General features: G+C 40.2%; 1 protein-coding gene across 3 annotated transcripts in view; it reads left to right on the top strand.

Moving 5' to 3' along the window:
- SYT1 (synaptotagmin 1) overlaps positions 1 to 25,979 on the top strand; it is a 547,301-nt gene extending 521,322 nt beyond the window's left edge. For all 3 annotated transcript variants that reach the window (XM_059186404.1, XM_059186406.1, XM_059186405.1), the window contains 2 exons: positions 18,364 to 18,497; positions 22,899 to 25,979. In XM_059186404.1, coding sequence (XP_059042387.1) covers positions 18,364 to 18,497; positions 22,899 to 23,105 — 341 coding nt within the window. In that variant the 3' untranslated portion in view covers positions 23,106 to 25,979. The remainder of the gene's footprint in view (positions 1 to 18,363; positions 18,498 to 22,898) is intronic.
- The last annotated feature ends 1,361 nt before the right edge of the window (positions 25,980 to 27,340 follow it).

The raw sequence follows: 27,340 nt of genomic DNA on the forward strand, positions 1-27,340 counted from the left end.
GCTAGAGCAGTACATTTTAGAGGGTTTCTGATGAGAAACTCGGGGAAAGGGTTGGGTTAAGTTAGTTGTTTTCACTGAGTCCTGTTTATCATCCTTTTAGTGCATTATAGAGATCCTATATGAGGATTATAAAAGGAGAAGCTGCTTTAAAATGCAGAGTAAAAGTGTTTCCATAAGGAAGCGGTATTAGAGCTGAGCTTCATTAAAGAGCTCTGTGGTAGGGGTATGAAGAGGAGCAGCCCCAAGAGGGAAGGGCACACAGCATACCCAGTGAGCTGAAAGGGCAAGGTGGCTAGAGCAGGGGCAGCGTGGGGGAGTGTTCTGAGAGATGAAATTGGAGAGGTACGTAGCAGACACATCATTCAGGGTTGAGTACTCTAGAAACAGGAATGTTTAGATTACAGTATAATTACTGGATTAGACATAATCTAAGGATGCATATCATATTTTAATCATCCCTCCTTTAAAAATGCATATAGTCTAACACTGATCAAGTTTATGAATGTGGAACTAAGACGAATGTTCAAAGTCATAGGACTTCTGTGACAACTAATATTAATTAATTGTGTGATCATGAACCAATCAGACTCGGGTTCCTCAGCTGTAAAGTGAAGGTAATATGCTTACCTCTCAGGGAGATCATGAAGGATAAATGAGATAAACTAAAGACAGCAAATAGTACAATGCCTACGGAGTTAAAAAATGGAAAGCATATTCAGTATGGAACAAACAAACAACAGCAACAAAAACAGAAACAGAATCATAAAACAAAACTGATGGTTGTCAGAGCAGAGGGGCGTTGGGGGATGAATGAAATAGCTGAAGGGGATTAAGAGGTACAAGATTTAGGGCACCTGGCTATCTCAGTTAGTTAAACATGTGACTCTTGATCTTGGGATCGAGAGTTCAAATCTGTCATTGGGTATAGAGATTACTTAAAAAAAAAAAAGGTACAAGCTTCCAGTTATAAAGTAAATATTTCACAGGGATGAAAATACAGTACAGGGAATACAGTCAATAATACTGTAATAATATTGTGTAGTGACAAATGATAACTACACTTACTGTAGTGATCATTACATAATATATACCACTGTCAAATCTTTATACTGTACACCTGAAACTAATATAACATGGTATATCAACTATGCTTCAATTAAAAAAAAGAATGCACAGTACAGCCCTTTGATTGGACCCTGCACTAGAGCCCAGAGTTTAGAGGGCCCCACTCTGGTCCTCTCCTAGCTACACCGCCAAGGGATGAGGAGTCCACAAGAGCAATAGAACTTACTCATCTAGAGGTTGCACCTAACCCTCCAATCTAGACCAGGCTCTGAGTACCTGAGACCCCAGGTTCACTGTCAAATGACCCCAAGTTGATTCATTTAAGACTTGTTCCCCAAGTCTGAGCACCTGAAGGCTGGTGCATATCCCACAGCTAAAGGATAGTTAAGAAGTAGGTTTGGGGGAATAAAGGTTGACCATGTAGGCTGGGGCATCCCCATATGCATATGTGAAATGGACCTCAGAGCTGAAGAGGAGGGGGGCAGGGCAGACCCGGGAGCACACTCTTCCACACTGCCAGTTTCTGCAGCAGAACTCCCAGGAGCCTGAGAGTTCTCAATTTAAAGCTGGGTTTCCCCGTCACTATAAATGTGTATGTGTTAAAATATGAGAATAGAAAATGCATATTTCTAAGTTTGTATTTTAATCTATAACTCCTAACAATTCAGACATACAGTACATGGACTTGCATTTGTAGTCTTAACCTGGGCCCTGCAAAATGTTACAAGCAGGCCTAATCCTCTAATTTGTAAAATCCTGCATATCATACAAAATTCCATTTCATTTAAACCATCTTAAAATGTATGGATTGCCGGGCGCCTGGGTGGCTCAGTGGGTTGAGCCGCTGCCTTCGGCTCAGGTCATGATCTCAGGGTCCTGGGATCGAGTCCCGCATCGGGCTCTCTGCTCAGCAGGGAGCCTGCTTCCTCCTCTCTCTGCCTGCCTCTCTGCTTACTTGTGATTTCTCTCTGTCAAATAAATAAATAAAATCTTTAAAAAAAAAAAAATGTATGGATTGCCTATTTATGAGAATCACATTAAGTTAACCATGAAATTCCATTATGCACAGAAAGACTAGGGAAGGCCCAAGGAAAAACCAAGTTCAAAGAAAGACAATCCATCTAGTGACCTCCTTCTCTCCCTACATAAACATTAACACTATCCAAATATCATTGTACTGGTGTTTTATGAAATTACACATCTGTATGTGGAGGTGAAGGGAAAAGAAGGTATGAGAACTGGTGATTTTTTGGTATTAATAAAAGGTCAGTTCTCTCTTTGTGACCTTTGTTTGGGCTTCTTAGAGGTACAGCCTTGAATTCAAACTAAGCATTTCCAACTGAGTGAAGGATATTCGTCTGCTGTGAAGTCCTCTTACGATCACTGCTGTGCAAATCACTGAGCAAGAAAACATGCGCTGTCTTATGTTGTCTTTCCTACTACAGCTACATGGGTTGGTTCGAGCCTAACTCAGAATGTATGTCTTCTCTTCCCAACTTACGAACCCAACTGTTAGCTCTTTGAAGAACAAATTGGCTTCTACAGTTTTCTGTATCCCCTCACTCTCTTCCCTAAGAGTTGCTCAATAGATATGTGTACTTTGCTGATTCATTCAGACATTTAGCAAATATTTACTGCATCCCTATCATGGGTTGGGCTTTGTGTCCAGTAAGAGGACAGTGTGGAACAGGACGCTGGTTGAAAGGTAAATACCCAGCACATAACAGGCCCTCTGTGAGTGAGTAACTGAGTGAGTGAATGGACGGATTCTGTGCCCCAGAGCTAAAGAATACTACCAAGAAAAATGGAATAACCACTTAAGTTACCTTAGGACAAAAGTATTCAAGGTGGGAGATGTTAGCCTGCAGAATATCTGTGCTTCAAGTAAATGAGAAATTGGGAAAAATGAGACCAGCGTTCCTCTTTGTACAGCTGGGCTATCGCTGTGACCATGTTGTGTGTGCCTCTGAAATCTTGCAAAGACTTAATCCATTTCTCAACAACAGATCCTCTATATAAAGAATCTGGCCCACTCTAGCACCCCAACTCTCACTCTTCCCAGATTTAGGGAGGAAGTATCTTAGGTAATGTCAATAGCAAAGAAATCGGTGTACCCAATAACATTATTGTGAGTTTTTACTGAAATTTGAAATAGTGACATGTGGTGATTGACTTTAATCACAAATTTGCTTCATAGAAATGCAGTAAAATCACCACAGAATTCTATTACTCCATGTTGTTTTCCTATATGCAGTATAATATTGAAGTCATAGCTTATTTTTATTTTCTCTTTACAATATTGTAAGAAAACCAAATTACCAAGGTAGAAATGGATCTCTTCTGCAAAGCTCCTTATCTTCTTGACCTACAGAGCACCAGCTCATCTTAAACAGTGTCACAGCTTTATGAAAGAGACCCATATTTGGTCATCAATAAACCAAAATGAAATATCTCTCTTGAAGGTTAAGGGAAATCAACATTCAAATAAAGAAATTTAATAACAAGCCAACCTGGGTGCTCAAAGTTTTTTTTTTTTTTTTTTTTTTTTTTTTTTTTTTTTTAAGAACATGTATTATTCATACCATAAAATTTCAAACCAAAGATGGGAAGTATGAGTTATCAACAATATTATGATCCTTAAAATAATTACCTCTTTTTCTAAAGGGGAAATGAAAGCTGCATCATTAATCCTCTCTAGGGTCATAGGCTCAACAACGTCACTTAAACACAGGAAGGAGGACAGGAAGAGGAAAGAAACTCTCATGAAAATATTAACATACTTTCTTTTTCAAACAGAGAAAGAGCACTGAGACATTTCCAGCTAAGACACGTAGGGGTCATTCCCTCACTCCCTGAGAAACATACTCCAACACTTGACAAGTTCTAGAAACAGTCAAAATGAAGATACAGAGAGAGATTCCTTCACTCCATCTGGAAACATTTCCAAATCACTCCTGCCATTATTGTAAGGCAGTCTCAGTCCATAAACTGTCCAGTGCTTAGATAGAAAAATGTTTAGAAGACACACAGACATTTTAAAGCAAGTATGTGCAAGAGATAAGGAGTTAATGAGAGTAAAATGGATTCTGGCTAAGCCAACCTGAGAACTAAGTGAGACTGAGGACACACCACTGCAGAGCACTAACTCTATTTAGCCATATTATGTGTACGAGCACCCCTATTCTCACATTGTTTGCATTTTCGCCTCATGGTGAATTGCTGATAAACAACCTCTATGTGGAGAAGGAGTCAAATCTGAATCCATTTGTCATATTCCATGTGCATAAAAGTCCTAGAACTGTTACCAAGTGACAATGTTACCAATGCTGTCTCGTCGAGCACAAAAGTCTAATACAATTGTAAAAAGAGAGAGAAAGAAAGAAAAAAGAAAAAAGGAAGAAATATCTCCCCAATGACCTTTCATCTGACATAAATAGGAGGCTAAGCCCAAATCTCCAGAAAAGACAAAAAAGCCAAGTCAAATTTACCGTTTGCAGTTTAGTTTGTTTTACTGAATTCTTTGACTGTTTTTTGTTAATCAGCTCATACCAACAATTTACATTTGGTCATTCCGTCGAACTCTGTAGTCATCCAGAAAAAAGCAACCATAGTTACTATCGCTCCTGCACTCGTATGTTGGCCCTTCCTGAAAGATTTTCCAAAGTACAGGGAAAAGAAGGATGAATTATAGATAAAGAATTTCACCTTAGAAACCAAAGAGAAAAGACTTGGGTTTTGCCAGGATGACTGACTCCTTCTTCTACCAAGCGTGGTGCTCAGACCCTCACAAGCTCTTGCACGTGCCTGGAAAGGCGACGCCTCAGTGAGAGCATTCCTTGATGCGTCCTCACTCCCCAGTGCTGGAACGTGCATCCTTACATTTTTAATCAAGAGGCTGGCAGTCCTGTACAATCCATTTGGCAATGTTAGAAATGATTGTTGGAATTCAATGGCTTCCTCCAGCACGACCAAAAATGTTTTCCATTTAATTCACAATAATAACATTTTGCATTTACGTTTTTGTCTCCTCAAAGCACTTTGCCACCATTAATGAACTAAATAAGCCCTTGCTATTTTATGGTCTGTCTCATTAAAATGAAGTTGATTTCCTCTGTGGCAGTCACTTATCTAATGCTGTTTTCTTCTAGCAAACACTGCACTTAATGAATGTAAATTCATTTTTAAATTGTGTGCTCACACAGAAAATTTTCCCAGAATATATTTTTAATGCTACATCCTTACATAACATAACAGGGAGCATTTTAAACTAGAAGACACATAAGCTTCTCAGTGTAGTCTTCTCTAAGTACTTGAAAATTATTAATAAAAAAACCCTCAAGTTACTGCCACTGACGAAAATTGCTCTATGAACCCTATTACTATTTAATTATTTGTATACTATTAAATGATTGGCTTACTGGGGTGCCTGGGTGGCTCAGATGGTTAAGCCTCTGCCTTCAGCTCATGTCATGATTTCAGGGTCCTGGGATTAAGCCCCAGACTGGGCTCTCTGCTCAGCGGGGTGCCTGGTTCCCCCCCACCCCCACCTGCCTCTCTGCCTACTTGTGCGCTCTCTCTCTCTCAAATAAAGAAAATCTTTTTTTAAAAAAATGGTTTACTGATAAAATAGGGCTACTCAATAAGCACAAAAGAAAAAGCTGCAGTACACAAAGAAACTCTGACTCATAATTCTGCATGGTTTAACTCTGCTCTCTCTGCCATTGCTTGACCATGTGTACAAGTGCCCAATGGCTCATTCCTAGGAATTTAATCTCAAGTGGGAAGGAAATGTCTCTCTGCAAAGAAATGCTACACTCTTCCAAGTTTAGACAAAGATGGGATTCTAGAGAAGAGACAATAGGTAGAAAAACGCTGCAAACATTGGTTGGTTGCATCCGAACTTGTACTTCCCACTGTCTTGGTAAGAGCCTTCAAATTCCTGTTTGAGGAATCACCAGATTCTTCTATTCTTAGCATTGTGCTTAGTATAGAGTTGAGCCTATCCCCAGCTCCCAAGATAGGACTCCTGGCTCTCCTGGTTGGTTTAGGGATAGATACATGACCCAGGACTAAGCCAACATAGCCCATCACATTCTCTTCACTCCAGGGATTAATAAAGTAGACATTTCTTCGTTGTTAGTCCAATCAGAGTGAGGTGGGACTTTTCCTGGGAATTCTGATGTAGACTCTCTTTTCCCTTGGATGGTATAGTGCGATACAAGACTTATAGCTAGTAAGGTCATATACATCCTTAAGAGTCCAGGATGTCTTGGGGAGGCCACCATGTGGAATCTGAGGATAACTCCACAGAAAACAGAGTAGTGATACAACAGCCTGAGACCAAGCAGGTCTTGATGAATCTGTGCTACATAGGGAACAGGCAGAAGTGCTATCACAAAAAGCTGCCAAAATACAGTGGCTCATAAAAACAGAATTTTTGTTTGAAATTCTTTATCTTCCATATGTGCATATGTGGGTGAGTGGACAATATTGGTAGGTGGTTTGGGGCTATGGCTCCTTCAGGAACCCAGGACCTTCCTATCTTGTGCTGGCCCCCTTGAAGATGGTTTTCACATTACAAGGTAAAAGCTGATCCACTGCCCTCCTATCCTATCCATGTCTCAGTTTCAAGAAAAAGAAAAAAGGGAGGTCAAGAAGCTTATATTAAGGCACTGTTGATCAATGTTAGCTCTACTGACATTTTGGGCCTGATAACTCTTTATTGGTGAGGGCTGTCCTATGATTGCAGGTGTTTAATAAAACCCCTGGCCTCTGCCCTTTCAATGCCCATATCACCTCCCTTCCAAATTATGACAATCAAATATGTCTCCAGACATGACCAAATGGCTGAGGGATAAAACAGCCCCCCATTAAGAACGGCTGGTTAAGGGGCACCTGGGTGGCTCAGTGGGTTAAAGCCTCTGCCTTCAGCTCAGGTCATGATCTCAGGGCCCTGGGATCGAGCCCCGCATCTGGCTCTCTGCTCAGCGGGGAGCCTGCTTCCTCCTCTCTCTCTGCCTACTTATGATCTCTCTTTGTCAAATAAATAAATAAAACCTTAAAAAAAAAAAAAAAGAACAGCTGATTAAGGTTATGCTGTGGAGTTCCCACTCCCCACTCCCATTCACTTCCAGTGACCAGGGGTTAGTCATTTGGCCATACTAGCTGGAAGACAGTCTGGAAGAAATATTTCCAGCTGGACGAACTGGTGCGCACATAAAACTTCAGGTGTTCTATTGCTAAAAAAGTTGGGGAAAATAGATTTCAGAGGACAATTAACAATCTTTGCCACCCAGACCTATTTCTGGACTTTTCCATCACATAAGTCAGTAAGTTACCTTTACAATTTACACCGTTTTGAAATGGGTTTTAAGTTGCTTGAAATTCAGAACTCTAACTGATACAAGTGTTACTTTCCTCTTCCAACACCAGAAGTTGAAATTTAGTGAACATTATCCCCAAAGGAAAAAGGATAAAAGGAATAATGCCTGTAGTTATTCAGAAGCTGGGTACTGGCTCAGAAGGACTGAACAAAACAGCTGAAATTAGGTTATTTCTTATCAAGAGAAGTCTTTGGCTGAAATGGAAAGGCCATGGTCACAGGGCCCACGAGCACTGTGGTAGTTAGGAAAGAAGACAGTATAATTACACAAAATTGTCCAAATGAAAACTGCAGGCATCTTGCATTATCCAGCTTTGAACTGCGGCTCTCTCGTTCCCATTGTAAATACAAAAAGCCTTCAGTGGCTCTTTGATATCTCACACAAAAGGATCATTGCTCACAGCCAGCTGTTTTGCAATTATATTTGCATGAAGTTGGCATAATTTGACATTAGGAGGGCCGAAGGGAAACGGGGGTGACAATGTGCCAGGGTGTTAAAGTGGAGTATGGAATAGTAACAGAAGTCTAAGGTCTCCCCAAAGTTCATCTTGAAGCCAACAGCTCTGAATTCAAGACACCTTTTCCCATCAGAATACTGTTTTTGTGTTATTCGCTGACCACAAAAGTTCTCCACTACCAGAAAAGAAAGAGATATGTACTTTACAAAACTACAAAAGAAAACGCTGCAGGGCACAGAAAGGTCTGTCTGAAGGTTCTGACGGAGAAAATCATCAGTAAAAAATCTTCAGGGAAGAGGTGACTTTTAAACCAAACCTAAGATAGGAAAAGAAAGAAAGGGCATTTCGGGCTAAAGGACAGCCAGTTCAAAGACATGGCATTTTAAATTCTCTGTGAGAAATAGTGAGTGTTGACCATGAGTAGAGCACAGAGTTTGTGGACATGTTAAGTTAGGATGGGACTGTGAAGGGCACGATCGAGTTTGGATGTTTTTATTTGGCAAGCCACTAAAGACTTTTTATTTTTTAAGATTTTATTTATTTGTTTGACAGAGAGAGATCACACGTAGACAGAGAGGCAGGCAGAGAGAGGAGGGAAGCAGGCTTCCCGCCGAGCAGAGACCCGATGCGGGACTCGATCCCAGGACCTCGAGATCACGACCCGAGCCGAAGACAGTGGCCCAACCCACTGAGCCACCCAGGCACCCTCCACTAAAGACTTTTAACAGGGGAATGGTGTGATCAAATATAGTTTTAACAATTATATGAATAGTATGGAAGTGAGAACAAGATCACAAGAAAGGCTGGATTTCTGATCTTGAGATGTGACAAGTCAGAAAGAGGGAACAAGCCAGAGAGACAATGTGAGGGTAAACTGGCAGGATGTGGAGGCTAACTAGTCATAGGGACTAGAGAGGAAGGAATCAGAGACAGCCCCAAATTTGGTAACTTTCTGGTGCAGGAGGCCGGAATCCTAGCACAAGCACAAGCTTAGAGGAGGTAATGAGCTCAGTGGGTTCAGTGTCTGTCTGTAAGATAAGAGCTAGATGGCTTTGACCTTATAATATAGCATATAGGTTGCATTTTTAAAATATTTTATTTATTTATTTGACAGAGAGATAGAACAAGAGCAGGAACATAAGCAGGGACAGAGGGAGAGGGAGAAACAGGCTTCCTGCTGAGCAAGGAACCTGATGCAGGGGCTCGATGCCGGGACTCCGGGATCATGACCTAAGCCAAAGGCAGGCACTTAACAACTGAGCCACCCAAACACCCCATATAGGCTGCATTTGTAAAATTTTCTCATGGAAGAGAGAAGCTGAGCTGAAAAACGAAGGGAGGAGGTGTAGCTTTCACCTCTCTCCAACAACATATAGGTATTACCCCATGCCCAACAACAGCAACAAATCTCAATGCTGAGGGCTTCCTTTTGCCTATTTTCTCATTTTAAGCAGTATAAGGGGAGTAGATACTTCATACACCCAAGTATATCAACATTAGTTGGCCTCAGCAACTGGAATGAAGGTTCAATAAATCAGTTTTGATTCACACCATTCTAAAGACTTAGTAAAAAGTCTTCACATACAGCTCTCAAATTTAACTTTTTAGCTCTGAGTAATTTCATCCATTGACTTCAGGAGTAGGAGTAAATTGTAAACATCTCACACCTCAAGACCAACTCATTGGGTGATAATGAAAGAAACTCCCCCTGTCTCTTCCATCTCATACATGATTAAATTCTTCTTGAACAAACCAGCTTCTTAGGGTAGGTATGCTTGTTTTCAGAATTGAATCTGGGACTTGGGGCACCCAGGCTTACTTCTGCAGTAAGTAGTGCAATGATGACAGGCACCATGTAAGCAAAGCTGGGCAAGAGTCTAATACCTAGATGCTGACTTAGATGTCAGCCCTTTCATAAAATTATAATAATAATTAAGAATTAATAATAATAGGCATCAGGCACATATTCAAAACATTTTCCACATAGTAACTCAATTAAATCTTCAGAACTCTACAAACTAGATATCATTTCTCATCACTTTACATGGAAAGCAGTATGGCACAAAGAGGTTCAATAACTTGTCCAAGACCACACAGCTAGTAACAGAACCAAGATTCAAGTTAGTCCTGCTCCAGAGGTTGTACCTGTAACACTACACTAAATTGTTTATTGATACATCACAGAGAGCAAGAGGTTCTGAGTTGAAAGACCCTAGTTTGAGTTCTTGGGGAAAAAAAAAAATCAGCCTTCAGGAGCCCCTGTTTCTTCTCTGGGCTGGCTGTAAGAATTAAAGGAGATGATATGATTTTTAAAGATATATATAATCTTAAAGGGCTTTACAAATATGATAGAACATTATTATATTAAACTGTACAATGGATCTTACTTTAAAAATTATTCAAAGCTAACAGTTCATCCATTTTCACTAATTTTATCATGGATCCTAAAACATCTGTACCTAACTATTATCTTCTGATTGTATGCTCTAGGTTAACTTTTTTTTAATTAAAAAACTTAAACTTTTTGAAGGTTTTTGCTTTGAAGAACAAAGTAATCATTTTCAGAAGTTTAGAGAAAAACATAAATTTTCTCCACTTCCCAGGCCTACTTAAATTTGATCACTTCCCAGACTTATTCAAATTTGAGTCTCATCCTCAACCTCCCTAGATTAACAACAGAATCCTCTCTTCAACTTTGGTTGTTGTATTAGTTTTCTATTGCTGCCATGATAAACTACAACAAAATGTGGTTATTATTTTAGAATTCTATAAGTTATAGGTCTGACATGGGTCTCACTGGGCTAAGACCCAGGTGTCTATAGGGTTGCATTCCTTTCTGGAGGCTCCAGGTAAGAATCCATTTCCTTGCCTTTTCCATCTTCTAGAGGCCCATCCCATGGCTTGTGCCCACTCCTCCGCTGCAAAGCAAACAAGGTAGTGCACCTCTGACCCTTCTTCTATTGTCTCTCTTTGACCACAGCCAGGAATGGTTGTTTCTGAGGACTCATGATTAGACTGGGCCCTCTTGGATCAGCTAGGATAATCTTCTCATCTCAAGATCCTTAACCCTAATCACATTTGTAAAGTCCCTTGCGCCCTATAAGGTAAATGTTCACTGGTTCAGAGGATCAGGGTGTAGACATCTTTTGAGGGAACTATTATACTGCCTATCATAATGATGAACTTTAGGAATAAAAAAAAAAACAGTTTCATGTATTAAAAAGGCTGGTCAACATTACAAAAGTTTGCAAGTGATTTCATTACAGTGTCCTGAAAAACCTCTAAGTTATAACAGCTATTATGACAAAAAAGAAATAAAGTTCGGTTAGGCTGATTTCTGATGAAAAGGAAACCTGACAAGCAGTGAATGAAGGGTAGCAATGCCACATAGGTAATAAAACCAAATGATAAGCCTCAAAATCATTCAAAACGAGGTGATGAATTGCACTCATTGTACCTGAAGTTTATTAATGGGTATGAAAAAACTTCTTTCTGATCCCACTACATCCTTTTCTAGAACTGCAAGCTTACAGCCACAGGCTATTAGAGACTAAGCAGACATCAGAAAAGAGACCTTCCTTTCTACCAAAGTTAGAAAAGTAAAAAGACCCTACTCTGTTTTGAAGATAAATTAAAGAAGCAAAGTGTCCCAAGTCCTGCCCACATGTCCATGGCAACAGGGATGATCTAAATGGTGCTGATGGAAGGTTTTCAGTATGTAGATGATGAGGATTTCTATGAGTGTTTGTTTGGGGGACAGAATGAAGTGATGCAACCACAGAAATATGAAGTCCCTGAGGACAGCAGCCCAGCTTGTAGCTGGCATATTTTTCCATGCCATTTACATGTTGACAAAAACCTAATGAGTGTTTGGATGCCACACATGGCATCCTGAGCAGTTATACTCAGGAAAAGCAATAGCAGTATTAGTGAATCTCATTACAGCCTATTTTATCATTTCCATAAAATTATGTCCCATTGTGTAACGACCAGAACTTTTAAGCCACCAAGAAACTCTGAAAAGACAAGGATTTGCTTTGTGGAACAGCCCTTAAAACAGAACAAATTTAATTATAGAGTCTTACTTTGCAGGAGAGGTGGTCCTTGCTGTAAGAAAATACATGCATCCTTAAAGCATGGGTGTGACTCATAGTTAGATGATTTAAAGTCTTCCATTTAAGAGACTCACTCAGCCACAGTTAGACGGGAGCAAGGTCTAGATTCCGTAAGAAGTTAAACTAATGAGCTAATCAGGAGATTAGGGCCTTCTCCAACAGGACCAGAATTCAGGAAAAGACTTTGCACAATGAAAGAACCAGAGAACACAATTAAGCCAATCCAGGTTGAATGACAATGGAGAAGACTGGAGAAGTGGAGAGCAATCTAAGACTTCAGATGGCTGAGCCAAGAAGACCCTTAAATAGGTCCACCTTAAATATATAACATATCAGTCTTAGACAGCCAAAACTTATCCAGGCACAAAAGGTGCTAAAGAATAAGATCTCTCACAACCTATGGAATGTGAGAAAATAGCAAACTATATATTAGATAAGGACTAACATCCAAAATATTTAAGGAACTCATACATCTTAATAACAAAATAATAATTATATGTTTAAAAATGGGCAGAGGATCTAAATAAACATTTTTCAAGAGAAGACATACAAATGACCAACAGGTGCCTGAAAAGACACTCAACTTTACTAATCACCAGGGAGATGCAGGTCAAAGCCACAATGAGATATCACCTCACATGTCTTAGAATGGCCATTATCAAAAAGACAAGAGATGGGGCGCCTGGGTGGTTCAGTGGGTTAAGCCGCTGCCTTCGGCTCAGGTCATGATCTCAGGGTTCTGGGATCGAGTCCCGCATTGGGCTCTCTGCTCAGCGGGGAGCCTGCTTCCTCCTCTCTCTCTCTGCCTCTCTGCCTACTTGTGATCTCTCTCTGTCAAATAAATAAATAAAATCTTTAAAAAAAAAAAAAAAAAGACAAGAGATAACAAGCACCTGCTAGGATATGAAGAAAAGAGAACCCTCAGGCACCATTGGTGGGAATGCAAACTGGTGCAGCCACTATGGAAAACAGCATGGATGTTCTTAAAAAATTAAAAAGAGAACTACCCTGTGATCTAGTAATCCCATTTCTGGGCGTAAACCTAAGGGAAATGAAATCATTATCTTAAAAAGAGATCTGTATCCCTATATTCATTGCAACATTATTCACATTAGCCGAGATGTGGACATAACCTACCTGTCTGGTAGATAAATGGATAAAGAAGATGTAGTATGAGTATATATACTATATACAATAAACATATAAAAATAAAATATTCTAAATATTACTAATTATTATTATTATTCATAGTATTCTAGAACAAAAATATAACATATATATAAATTAAAAATATTATTCAGCCATAAAAAAGAAGGAAATCCTATCATTTGCAACAACATGGATGGACCTTAAGTGCATTATGCTAAGTGAAGTAAGTCAGACAGACACAAATTCGCCATTACCTCACTTATATATGGAATCTGGGATTTTTTTGGGTTTTTTTGTTTGTTTGTTTTTTAATTTCAAACACTTAGGGGCACTGCTCGGGTAGCTCACTTGGTTAAGCATCTGCCTTTGGTTGAGGTCATGATCTAGGGGTCCGGGGATGGACCCCCACACCGGGCTCTCTGCTCAGAAGGGAATCTGCTTCTCCCTCTCTCTGTGCTTTCTCCCTCTCCCTCTGTGCTCTCTCCTACTCTTTCTCAAGTAAATAAAATAAATAAATCTTTAAAAAATAAAAATAAAAAATAAATTCCAAAGTCATAGAAAACAGAGAATAAGATGGTGGTTTCCAAGCTAGGGGAAAAGGGAAAAGAGGACATGTTGATCAAAGGGTACAAACTTAAAGGATGAATATATTTGGGAGATCTAATATATAGTATGGTAACTATAGCTGGCAAAGCTATACTGTTTAACTGAAAGCTGCTGAAGAGAGTATATCTTAAAGGTTCTCACCATAAAGGAAATATAGTGATTACGTGAGATGGGTGTTATAAACATTGTAATTATGTAAGATGGATGTGTTAACGAAACATACTGTGGTGATCAGTACACAATACATATGGATAAGAAATCGTCACACTGCACACCTTAAACTTACACAGCATTATGTGTCAACCTCTCTCTCAATAAATTTGGCGGGGGTCCGGGAAGGATAAGACCTCTGAGTTACTGTCAGCCTTGATTGTGATTAAGATGGAAATTCTGCCTGCAAAGTAAGTGCTTTGATACCTGTATTAGGATGAATCTGCAAAGACAAAAACTAACTCTGCCCATTTATGGCAACCCCAAACCAGCTCCTCCTCCAGCCCTCTGTCCGTTCTTGTAAGTATCGTGACATTATAGAATATTTCTGAATCACTGTCAGAATTGGCAGATTCTGCTTATGAAAGTGACAGTTAGCAGTGACCTCTCTGACTTCTGCAGCTACCTTTCTCCCCCTTGCTTTCCTTTTGTTCCACAAACATGCAAAAGGATGTGCTCTGTAGGGCCTTTGCGTGTCCCGTTCCTTCTGGTTGATACACGCTTCCACCACATCTTCAAATGACTGGCTCCTTCCTGTCATTTTGTTCTTAGCTCAAACCTGACCTCCTCAATGAAGACTTTGCTGAACTCCCTTTCTAAATTATCTTGTTCTCCCCAAGGCATTAATCACATCACATCAGAACATATATCTGAATCTGAAATTATCTTGCTGGGTTTTTAATTTGCTTACTCAAATGCAGGTGCACAGGAATTTTCTTGTCATTTACTGTGTTAAATGAATAAATATGTAGTCATCATGCATCTCTTGAGAAAAGTTCTACCTCAGTTAGGCTGATAAAGTTTCAACACATGAACATAGGAGGCATAAACATTGATTTATGGGTATTTAGTATTTAGGTATTCAGTCAGTGCCAAAAAGCAGCTGGAGACTTGCCCATCTTTGTAAATATACAAGGGGTTTGGACAGAGGAGCCCGGGAAGTTCTTAAGCAAACAAGATCTCTGAACCAAAATTCAGTATTAGTTGTGAAGAGCAAAATGGTTTATGGGTGAAAAAATCCATCCCCCCGCCCCCGACATTTGCAATTATTTACAGTGGATTGTTTAACTGGCCAACTATTTAGTTAAGGGAGCTGGTTCCTTCTGTCTAGGTCTGGTTGAAAATCTTACGTTGAAAATCTTCATTACAAACCCCTTGAGTGGATGTAGCATTAAAAACAAAAACCAAAACCCCAAGCTACACACACTCAGATTGCCTGCTGAGCAGGGAGCCCAGTGCGGGGCTTTGGGACAGTGGAAGATGACTGCACCAAGAGTAAGGAGATCCCGATTACCAGACCCTAAGTAAGCCTCACTTATCACTCAAAAAACACTGAATGGCGCCAGGCACTATTCAGTAAATTCAACTAGTGAACACCGCAGGCAGAGTAACTGTCCCACAGGAGTTACGTTCTACTGGCGGATAGGAAGAGAAAGATAAGAACAACCGCTTCCGGTCGCATTGGCTGCTCTAGAAAAGTCACCTTCGCGTGGTTCTGGCGTCTGGTTGCGGCCTCTCACGGCCACCGTGGCAGCCAACGGGCTCCAGCCACGCCCTCACCAGCGTGCCCAAGTCTCGCGTTGCTTGTAAGGCGCTGCGTGGGCTCAGCCGCCCCTCAGCCGCCCCTCAGCCGGACACCTGCTGCGGGATCACCGCCTCCGCGTACAGAAGGACGCAGCGGAGGAGGCCAGGAATGAAAAAGACGCCGCTGCTAATGGGGACGCGGAGAATGAGGGAAATGGGGAGCCAGCAATGAGGTACATGGAGAAGAGGAGGAAGAGGAAGCCGATGGTGAAGAGGGTAGAGATAGAACGCTGAGGCTGAGGCGGCTACAGGCAAACAGGCCGCTGAAGATGAGGAGGGGGTGGTGGGGACGCCAAGAAGAAGCCCGATGAGGATGACCAGACAGCAAAAAAGGAAAAGCTAAACTTTAAAACAACGAACAGAGAGGCCGCCATGACCAATTGACCCTCTACGTCCAGTCTCCGAATCTACACTGGGTCGCCAAGCCGAGTCCGGCCGGCTGGCGGCGCCCCCGCAGTGACACGTGCTCGCTCCCACACAGCCCGGACCACCACGTGAATCTGCAGCAGGGAAGGAGAAGAGCGCCACCGTCGCCTAGGCCGGGCTTTTCTCTTACAAATACTTAGAAAGAGGGGCGCCTGGGTGTCTCAGTGGGTTAAAGCGTCTGCTTCGGCTCAGGTCATGGTCCCAGGGTCTTGGGATTGAGCCCCGCATCGGGCTCTCTGTTCCACGAGGAGCCTGCTTCCCTCCGCGCGCTCGCTCGCTCTCTCTCTCTCTCTCTCTGCCTACTTGTGATCTCTGTCAAAGAAATAAATTATTTTTTAAAGAATACTTAGAAAGGAAAATGTGTGTGTAATTTTATTTTCATTGTATGTTCTGTACCTATTGTTGGGGTCAGCCATTTTGAAGTTTGAATTAACTCGCCAGCCTTGGGAGCATTGTCTGTCCTACTTCTGACTCTACTTGTAATGGGACCACGTTCGTTACAATCTCCAAGAAGGGGGAAAAGAAAAACTGTTTGAACACACGCGCGCGTGCGCGCACGCACACACACACACATACACACACAAAACAGTCTTACTCCGAGAATTCCAGTAGCACTTCTTTGTGTATGCACTAAGCTGTACTATCAACAGCTGGTTTGTATGAGATGATTAAAGAGGCCAAAGAAGAAAGGTTTCTTTCCTTTTTTTTTTTTAATTTTGTTTGTTTGTCTATGAAGTTGCTGCCGGTTTTGGCCTGTTTGATGTATGTGTAAACGTTTTCCAATAATAAGCCAGAATTTTATTGTGCTGAAAAAATTACCAGAAAATGTTGTTATCTAAAAATTCGTGGCTATTAAACTAGGTTATCTGTAAAAGTTTCTCCAACCTTTACACATACTGAAGGAGAGGAAGGCAATTTTAGAAAGCTTAGCACGGCTTATTTTAAGGGAGGAAAATCATGGATGATTTTTTTTTTCTCTTTGTTTATCATTGTTTTCCGATGTCTTTCTATAATGAATATGCATCACATGTAAACCGAACAAATACTTAAGAAAACAGTAGAAAGATGTTACTGTCAGAGCTGGGTGTTGGTTCTTAATAACCTGAAGGCTGAAGGTACCTCGTTCATCCATTAGTAATGAGAACTGTGAATGAGAATTGTCTTACCCCTCCATTGATTTGCTTATTACTTTACCTTTACTTAATGAGGCTTTGGGGAAACTGCTGAGGGAATCCTGCTCCTTTTCTCATTACTTCTATGTGCACTGACTTACTCTCTACCTAGGGATTTTCAGGCACAGGTACTGGATCAATAGATCTCTCTCTCTTTCTCTCTCTCTGCCCTTGCCACCTATACCCCACCCATCACTGCACACACACCACACACATAAACACACACACACACACACACACACACACACACAGCCTCTTCTCTCCCTTTAGCCTTCAAATCTCAGTTTAAATGTTACCTCCACAGAGAGCCCATACTTGAGCAATCTAAGAATTCCATTGCTACCTTAGGGTCATCATACTATCCCTGCTCTTCTCAATCCTATCTCTGTTCTTGCTCTATTCTAGAGCACTCTCTTCAACTTGTAATTTCATATGCATTTCATTTCTTTACAAGCCTACTCTCTCCCTCCCCCCACGAGTCTGAAGTTTCCTCATGAAAACAGCAATGATCGGTTTTATTTGTATCCCTGGAGCCTAACTAATATTGACTGAGTAAATGAATAAATGAATGCATGAAATGGCTCCTTTGTCCTTTTGTCAAGAGTTTTACTCCCATGCAGTGGTGCTGCAACTACTACTTTGCCAGCTCAGAAGAGCCAATTATTAGTATTTTCAGGGATTTGGTAAGCTAGTTGTTAAACTATTTAGTAGCTTGAAATTAGCCATGCTGAGAGTATTTCTACCATGGAACTGGTAGATGTTAACTGGTAACTGGCAAATGTTACATGTCAAGACTATTCCCCAATCCCCCTCAAATTGCTGGTTTGTTAGCACACTATGGCTCTTATCCCCTAAATCCAGCTATAAATATTGAGAGAGCATGGCAAAAACCTGGCCCAGAGGTTACTTAAAATCTTTCAGTAAAGAATGCTTACATTTTTAAAAATATATTAAATATATACTATAAAGTGATTTTCCTGTTGGGAATACTCGAGTTTTTTTTAATAAGCTAAATTATAGTCTAAACTATGTATTCTTTTTTTTTTTTTTTTTTTTTTTTTTTTTTAAGTCAAGCAAAGCTTTATTTCGTGTCAAGCATCAAGAATCAAACCGACCAGTTGGGGCCGCCCCTTTCAGAGAGGACGACCTAAACTATGTATTCTTGATCTCCTAAAGTTTTTGTTTCTGTTTTTCAGATCCTTATGTGAAGATCCATCTGATGCAGAATGGCAAGAGGCTGAAGAAGAAAAAGACAACAATTAAAAAGAACACACTTAACCCCTACTACAATGAGTCATTCAGCTTTGAAGTACCCTTTGAGCAAATCCAGGTACTGTCAAACATAATTTTGTCTTCCTATTCAGTTTTATTTCTTCAGACCGCATAGATGAAATGCACAAACCTTGTAAATTATCAGTGCACATGCCTTCATTAGATTTGTCATTCTTATTCCCATGCACACTTGATAATCAAGCTACATCAAGAAGGAAATGATGAAATATACAGCACAAGATGTGCTGACTCGTCAGCCAAAAACAGCTGGCATTCGGGTGAGCAGAAATAAAGTAGGAAAAAGAAAATCAACACAACGACTCTGCTAACTCAAAAAGTACCATAAATGTTAAAAGGCCAAAAGAAAATGAACTTTCACTATTCATTCCCAGGCCACAATATGGAGTTCTCCTTATCACAGCCTTATAGCAAAAAAAGAGAGAGAGAGAGATAAAAGAAATATTTTAGTTGATGATAAATATGCATCATCTTTACTCTTTCATTATTAAATTGTGGTTAAAAATAGAAATATCAGACTAAGTCATATTTTTAATACCTTATATTTAACTTCCTGTTTCTGAGTTGGAAAGGAAGGATATTTTTGTAAAGATGAAACCTTAATTTGCTAGATAATGATTGTTATGATAGGGAATATTCTATTAAAGGACTCTGTGGGTAAGATGTTCAGAACAGGATGCTACATGTAGCCACAATAATAGTATATGATCTTATTATTTAGCAATTTTTAAATAATTTTAGGTTCTCTTACCTTCTAGCCACAGTGTTACTATTGGAACTCAAAGTTCACATCCAATAACTATTGGCTATTTCTTGCTAATCTTTAATGGATATTGGCTGTTAGAAAGTCAAATGCCTTAAAGCAACAGTACTTTTACATTTTATTAAATAATTGATATAGGTCTATCTCTTTGGTCCTATAAAAGTTTCCCCACAACGTGAAGGAGAAATGAAGTGTAGGCACTAAAACTACACCATGGAAATTTCTAAAGGTCCAGACTATAAAACACCAGTAAATATTCTTTAGTTGCATATTTTTACTTTAATCTAGAATCTAATTTAGAATATAGTATCTTATGACAAATCACACTTTTATTCCATGAAGAAAGCTAATATAATAGCCGCATTTATTGTATATTTATTATGTGTCTGGCCCCAATTTAAGCACTTTACATACATAATCTCATTAAGTCTTTTACAATAATCTTATGAGAGAGGTTATTATCCCAATTTTATATATAAGGAAACCAAGGCTTAGAATCTCCTCACATATAAAATAGGAACAATAGAATCCATATGATTATGCGTATGAAATCATTTGGAATGGTGAACGCTCAGTAAATAGTTCCCATCACCATTACTATTCACAGTATTAATTTTGTCTTTTTCAAATTAACACTTTATTAGAAAATAGATCTAACAATAAAATTAAAACAATATATGGACCAATGTTGTCTACTAGAACTCTCTTTGACAATGGAAATGTTTTATCATCTGTGTGGTCCAATACAGTAGTCAACAGCAAGTAGGTAATGAGCACTTCAGCCACTAGTGTGATCAAGAAATTTTATTAATTTTAATTTACTTCAATTTAAAAAGCTACATGTTGCCAGGAGTATTTATTGTATTGCATGGGGTAGTTCTTTAAAAATCAATAGCAATCTACCATCACTTCATGGTCTTTATTTAACCTTTCTCGTGTACATTTTCACATGGTAGCAATTTACATATATTTACTTTCAACAGTTGTTATATAAGTAAACGACATTGCAGAGGACACTGATTCCCTGTCCCCAGTCACCTGTTTACTAGCCAGAGCTACTGAGGTCACTGCTTTAGACCAACTGGCAACCCCCAAAGACACCCAATTTTCTTCAATTTATTTTGCGATATTTGTTCAGTGAACTCTTTTGAGTTCTAAGAGCTTACTCCTATGGAAATGAATACCTCTTGAAGTTTTGTTTTTTATTTTTTATTTTATTTAAGTTTATTTATTTATTTGACAGAGAGAGAGAGCACAAGCAGGGGGAGTGGCAGGCAGAGGGAGAGGGAGAAGGTTCCCAGGCAAGCAGGAAACCCAATGTGGGGCTTGATCTCAGGACTCTGGGATCATGACCTGAGCTAAAGACAGACACTTAACCAACTGAGCCATCCAGGCACCCTGAGCTTTGTTTTTTAATACTGTAAAACAATTTAAGACAAGGTATTGTTATGAAAAATCCTACCGTAAATTTTCTTTGAGCTACAATTCTACATCTGTTAAAAAAAAAAAAAAAAAAGAAGTAAATGTCCTTTTGCAACAATAAATTGTGCAAATGTAAATATATTAAACTGAAGGGGGTGCCTGGTGGCTCAGTTGCTTAAGCCTCTGACTTAAGCTAGGTCATGCATCAGACTCCCTGCCCAGTAGAGAGCCAGCTGGCTTCTCCCTCTGCCCAGCATACCATCTCCCCGACCCCCACACCAGCAGCTCGTGGCCCACACGCACCCTCTTTCTCTCTCAAATAAATAAAATCTTAAAAATAAGTGAAGCACATTAAAAACAAGACATATCCTGGGTTTCTGGGGGCAGCATTTTAGAGGAGCTAGTACTCTGTCAGGACAGAGGAAACCTGAACCCATCATAGAGTACTTTTAGGCATGGCAATGATGAGCCCATCTCTGACTACATCCCTCCTCTTTCTCTGTTTCTCTTGTCAATTTGTTCTTTTCTTTCTTCTTCCTCTCGTCTCTTTTTTAGTTTTCCCCAGGAGATTTGTTTTCCTAGTTTTCTTAGAGAAACAGTTGAACATTTTATGTACTAAAATAGGGGTCTGGGTTTCCTTTATTCTGAGGTTATAAGATTATCTGTTTTCTCTCTATATATATCCCTATGAAATACATTATGAGCAAAATATGCTGATTTCCAAAAGTACATGTAAATGTTATACCCCCAAAATGTATAAATAAACTATATATGCAGCTACAAAAATTAATCCAAGACCTTCAGAAGGATATAATGTCCTGAGTATGATTAACCAGTACATTCCTGGGTGAAACAATCATAACCCACTCCAGCCTCCAAAAAGCCCATTTCACCTTTGTGCATAATGTCTGTAATTAGCTCCTACTCCCCATTCTCTGCAATATGCTTTCTTCCTGACAAATTTGCTTGGGAGAAGCTCTGAGAATTTTCCTGAGAACCAAAGTGATTCTGTTCTCTTTTCCAAAATCATCTGGTGGATAGATGATGCCCTTGATAAAGGAATCAATCCAAGGCTACATAAGGGAAGAAGGTTTGTTTCCTTTATTGCCAATGTGTTACATTTTACATTCTAAATTCCACTTTCAAGAGTGGTTATTTTCTCTGCTGTGACGCTGTCCAGGGGTGCCATCTCTCAGTACACTGGGGCAATAATGCAGTCCTCGGAGTACAAAGTCCATGAAAGGACCAGAACTCAGCAGGACCTTCATCTGGCCCTGGCTTCCATCATTCCATTTTCTGTTCCTTTTAACTCTGGCCACCAAATGTTATGCATTCTACTTTATTCTAAGCTCTACCTTTATCCCTGCACTCAGTTTCTAGATTAGAGCCTTCACATATTTTGACTAATCCATTACTTCGGAAGCAGTACTAAAATGTGCTTTCAAAAAGTGTGTCTTTCATATCATAATGGCATGGGTTTGCTTTCGTCAATTCAGGCAGTTCTAAAAAGTAAGTTATTAAATAAACTCTCACAGGGTAATGGGACAACTGAAGTAAATCTTGTGTGGCTAAAAGGTTATTTCCATTTGAGATCAGCGCTGGATACACAACAGTTACTCAGCAAATGTTTATTGAGAAAATGTATAAATGGGGAAATTATCTTTAGTTATTGCTTTTTAAAGATGTTTCACTCTATTGTCACATTTAATGCTCACAATAATCATGGGATTATTATTATATTATACCAATGCCAAAAATCTTGCTGATGAGACAGTTGAAACAAATGGACTTAGAGGTGGACACAGTTGACAGAAGGGATGATGGGGGACACAAAGGGTGGGGGACAGAAGGGACCCAAAGACAGAAGGTATGGTGGATTACGGCATAGATTGTGAAAACCAAGCCACTCGTTCCTTGCACAACCCCAGGCCAGGAACTTAACGGCATCTTCTTTGTGTAATGGCAATATTAATAGGATCTATTATGAGAAGTAAATGAATAGTTCACATAAAAGACTTAGAATTGTGCCAAATACCTGACAGAATTTAACATTTATTCAGTATCTTGGAGAAGCTGAAGACAGTGATGGTGGTGACGTAATGTTGAAATAGGAATTGCACTCAGGTTTTCACATACGAGTCATTTTCAGTCTCGGCCTGGTATTTTGAGACTGGGTCTTATTTCCAGTGGTTTCGATCTCCAGACAGCTTTGTAAGAGGACAGGGTGATTAATGTTTTTTTTGTGTCCTCTTGCAGAAAGTGCAAGTGGTGGTAACTGTTTTGGACTATGACAAGATTGGCAAGAACGATGCCATCGGCAAAGTCTTTGTGGGCTACAATAGCACCGGAGCAGAGCTGCGACACTGGTCAGACATGCTGGCCAACCCCAGGCGACCCATTGCCCAGTGGCACACCCTACAGGTAGAGGAGGAAGTTGACGCCATGCTGGCGGTCAAGAAGTAAAGGAAAGAAGCCTTTCTGCGTTTGCCCACATAGTGCTCTTTAGCCAGTATCTGTAAATACCTCAGTAATATGGGTCCTTTCATCTATCCAGCCATGCATTCCTAACACAACTCTGTGGTACTTCAAATCCTGTTTTAATTTGCACAAATTTAAACGTAGAGAGCCCCTAAGCCCTTCATTATGCCACTGCCCTCCAAATCTACTCTTCTTTTAAGCAATATGATGTGTAGATAGAGCATGACTGAAATTATTTATTGTATCACACTGTTGTATATACCAGTATGCTGAAGATTTATTTCTAGTTTGTGTATTTGTATGTTGTTAGCGTTTCCTAATCTGTGTATATCTAGATGTTTTTAATAAGATGTTCTATTTTAAATTATGTAAATTGACTGAAATATAGGAGAGCTGATAATATATTATATGGTAAATATAGTATTGTCTGCATTCCAGCAAAAATATCAACTTGTAAGGCACTAGTACAGTCAAACTGACATCTTAAAGGACAACTTAAACCTGAGCTTTCTACCAATCATTTGAGAACCAAGATACACTGACACCACATATTTGGTGGGTGAATCCAATTTTGTAGAATTTCTTCACAGGCAAATTAGCATGATCTGAACAGCATCCAGACTGACCTCCAGGAAGCATAGCCACAAAGCAGAACAGCATCTGTCTGTACACATCTACAAAGCTAAAACCAGGGCTTCACTCCTACATTCAAGGAAGCAACTGAACAGGAGTCAAAGATTTCATATTACTGCATATAGAGTAACAACGCGACGGTGTTCCGTGTGTGTGTATGTGTGGGGGGTGTGGGTGTATGGGTGTGTGGGTGCATTTGTTTGGGGACGGGGTGGGTGGGAAGAAGCTGAGAATTCAGCATTTCTGAAATATTGCCTGACTATTTAAAAAGAAAAAAAAAGTAGCTCTCCGTTATCACCTTTATACAAACGTGCATCCTGTGAATTCTGTTCCAGATTTCATACCTATAATAATTCCAAAAGGTTTGCACATTAGACTTTGTAACAAAATATTTTATTATACAAAACCATATTAGAAGGAATGCAGAATATTTTTAACACAGCAATCTGTGCTTATTACACAAAATTACTTTGTGGTAAACAGACAGTATTGTAATCCCATCAAAAGATGAAAAAATAAACAATTAGCCATAGTTCTGAATGCACTTCAATTAAGCCAAAACAGCTAGTGATCTTTTTATATGCTCTTTTTACTTAAATAAGTTTTAATTTGTCCTTTAAAAAAAAAAAGGTGAAACAATACCAAGAACAAGTTCTAGCAAACTGGAGCAACCTCTTATGTATACTAGATGCTTGATTTAGGAGGAGTTTTTAATGTTCTCAATGTCATTATGTAGTAAATGGCACTATTATGAAGCTACTAGTCATTCCATAAGAGTCTTCAAGGACTGCTCTGTGTAACACTGTGACTGCCGTGTGTGCTTAGACACGTAGTTTCCTCAGTGGATAGCACTCAATTTATTCCGTAGTGATGTTGTAACAATACTGCCATTCCCTTCTACTGCACTGCCCAAGGTGTGTGTAGCACAAACAGTTCTCATTACAAAGGACCAATTCAGAACTGAAAAGCTATGCATAGGACAAGAAAGATACATAGACTGGGGTGGAACACACAGCATTTTGTCAAGCACTGTGCAATCTTCCATGTTTTTCCCCACTCTGGTAGACGACCGCTTTGTGGAAGGGCAGCCAATTAGCTCACGCTGCATCCACGCACTTCCGTGGCCCATCACAGCTCCTAGGCCACAGACAGCAGTGACGCGCTGAGGTGAAAGTTTGTCTTCACGAATACCAAAACAAGACGGAGGAAAACCGAGCATTAGCCTCATGTTCAGACTTTAGGATACCATGCCGCGTTTTCCAAAAACTACAGAGAATTCAGAAAGGGCTGATGGGAGGCTTCACTGCACCGGCCTGGCTGTTTCCTGATAAAACTAGAATTCCTGTCATTCTTCTTTTCTCATCAAAGAAGAAGCAAGCCCTTGGCCTTTCAGCCCAGTCACCACAGGCAAACTCGTCAGGACTGGGCCAGACACAAAGGACAAGGGAGTATAACCTCTCTCTCTTCTGTGGATGGTCCATATTAAAAAAAAAAAAAAAAAAAAAGAATAGATAATAGAAGATGCACAAGTCATGATGTGAGATTTCATATCAGTTTGAACAGAAGAGTCAAATGAGAATCTTTCCAATTTAAGAGACCAAACTCTACCAAAGAGAGGGAGTCGACTGTCTTTTAAAAATTCTTTCAACATCAGAAACAGATATTTAATTTCACTGTATTCAGCTTTAAGTTGTTCACACTGAAACAACACTTTCAGGCAAGCAGGTTCAAGCTGCCGAACACACATTATTTCTCACATTAAAGTACTACTAATGCATTCTCTTGCAACACTGCCAGACATGGGATTGTCACCATAGAATCAGTTGGGACTACGCCATGTTTCACCAGTCAGTGACTGAACCTGCTTTAAGACCAAGATTCATCCTCAGACACGCCACATGTACCTTTCTGACAAAGCTGTGTAAACTATTAGAAGCTGATGCTCTAGAAAGATCCTAGTTGCCTTTGTGTATATTTACTGCCTGCTTGAGTGTTTCTATGTGTGGGTTTTCTCTGTATCTTGTAGAAATGTTGGGGTGTTCTCTTCTGCCATATGGCTCGTGGCCCGCGAGCCAACTACTTTAGCTGTATTTACCTTCGTTTTTGATGAAGTGGTTTAAATTTTGTTTGACTTTGTGTAGTGACCCCACAATAGTTTTCTGATTGTTGTTAAAAATGACTTAACATATTACATGGATATTCAATAAAAATGTTTTATTTCCTGTTGATGTTGCCGCCTTTCAACTCTTTCTCTTCCTTGTCTCTGCGGCTGAGTCAGAGGCCAGAGGACTTCGGAGGCTGCTGGAAGCAGCAGTGGTGGAACAAAAGCCTGCACTGCTCAGGGCCCCAAGTCGTGCCTGTGAATACAGAGCAGCTGACGCGAATACAATGCCCAGACCTGCGCTCCTCATTCTCCGTGTGTTTGTCTCTTCCAGTTTATCAGTGATTCACCCTGCACACCTTCAGGCTTTCCACTCTGCCCGAAAGGTGTCCTCCAGGGTTCTTATTCTACAGATTGAATCACAAAGCCTCTCCAAAATGGGACTGAAAATAAGACTTGTTTAACTCCATTCTCAGAAGGCAGCGTGCCACATTAAATTCCCCGCCCACTGCCATGACTGGGTAAAACAAGTAAACACGTCTCCTCCACTACATTCGACACTGATTAGTGCCTCCTGTATACCGTGTGCTTACTGGATGCGGAGAGACAACAAATGAGGCTCTTGACCCCAAGGAGCCCATAGGCTCAGACAGACACCTGAACATACTATCACAGTACGTAATGATGGCACCCTGAGTCCCTGAGAACCTTCTCTAGACCGATCACAGTGGATGCCACGGTGTGCCACCCGGATACCCCTTGGGCACCGAGGCACTCAGCCTGCAGCTACTAGAAGCCTTGCTTGATGGCAGCTCACACCTCAGTAGAGGGCAGGATCCCTCTGGCCTCTACTGAGGAACCTGCCTCACTAAGGTCAGGCATCCTCCCTAGCCACATTCCATGGCCCAGGCAGGATCTCTCTGAAGCCATATCTCAGTTTCCAGCCCCAAGGGTGAGTTGAGAAGGCTATTGCAATGCCCTTCACCTTCTCCCTCTCCCCAGCCCATTCTCCTTGCTCCTTTGCAGCAGTTGTTTCCAAGACCATTTCCCCATAAAACCCCTTCATCTCAGAATCAGTATCCTGAGGATCCTAGCCTATAACACGTTGTTCAGGGGAGGAGATATCATGAAAAGTGTTAGAGGCTAAGTACTAAAGGATCTGATAGGAGTTATCCAAGTCAGAGAGTGGGCAGGACTGTGGCAAAATTTATCTCATTATCAAGGCTGGCCACACCATACTCCCTTCAGCCAACTTTTATTAGGCAAAGCAAAACAAGGGTAGGGACTGAGCCCAAACTGCTTAGACAGGTGGGGAAAGGCCATTTAATTATGTACACTCTGAGGAAGCAGTTAGCGGGGCTCTAAATGTAAAGTGAGAAAAGGAAAGTTTAGGCCCACTAAGATTAGATGCAAAAACAAAACAAAATAAGACCAAAAAAATAAAAATAAGAAAAGAAAGAAAGAAGCATTAAATATGTAAGTGTTT

Source organism: Mustela lutreola, chromosome 8, assembly GCF_030435805.1.
Source record: "Mustela lutreola isolate mMusLut2 chromosome 8, mMusLut2.pri, whole genome shotgun sequence".
NCBI classification, from domain to species: domain Eukaryota; kingdom Metazoa; phylum Chordata; class Mammalia; order Carnivora; family Mustelidae; genus Mustela; species Mustela lutreola.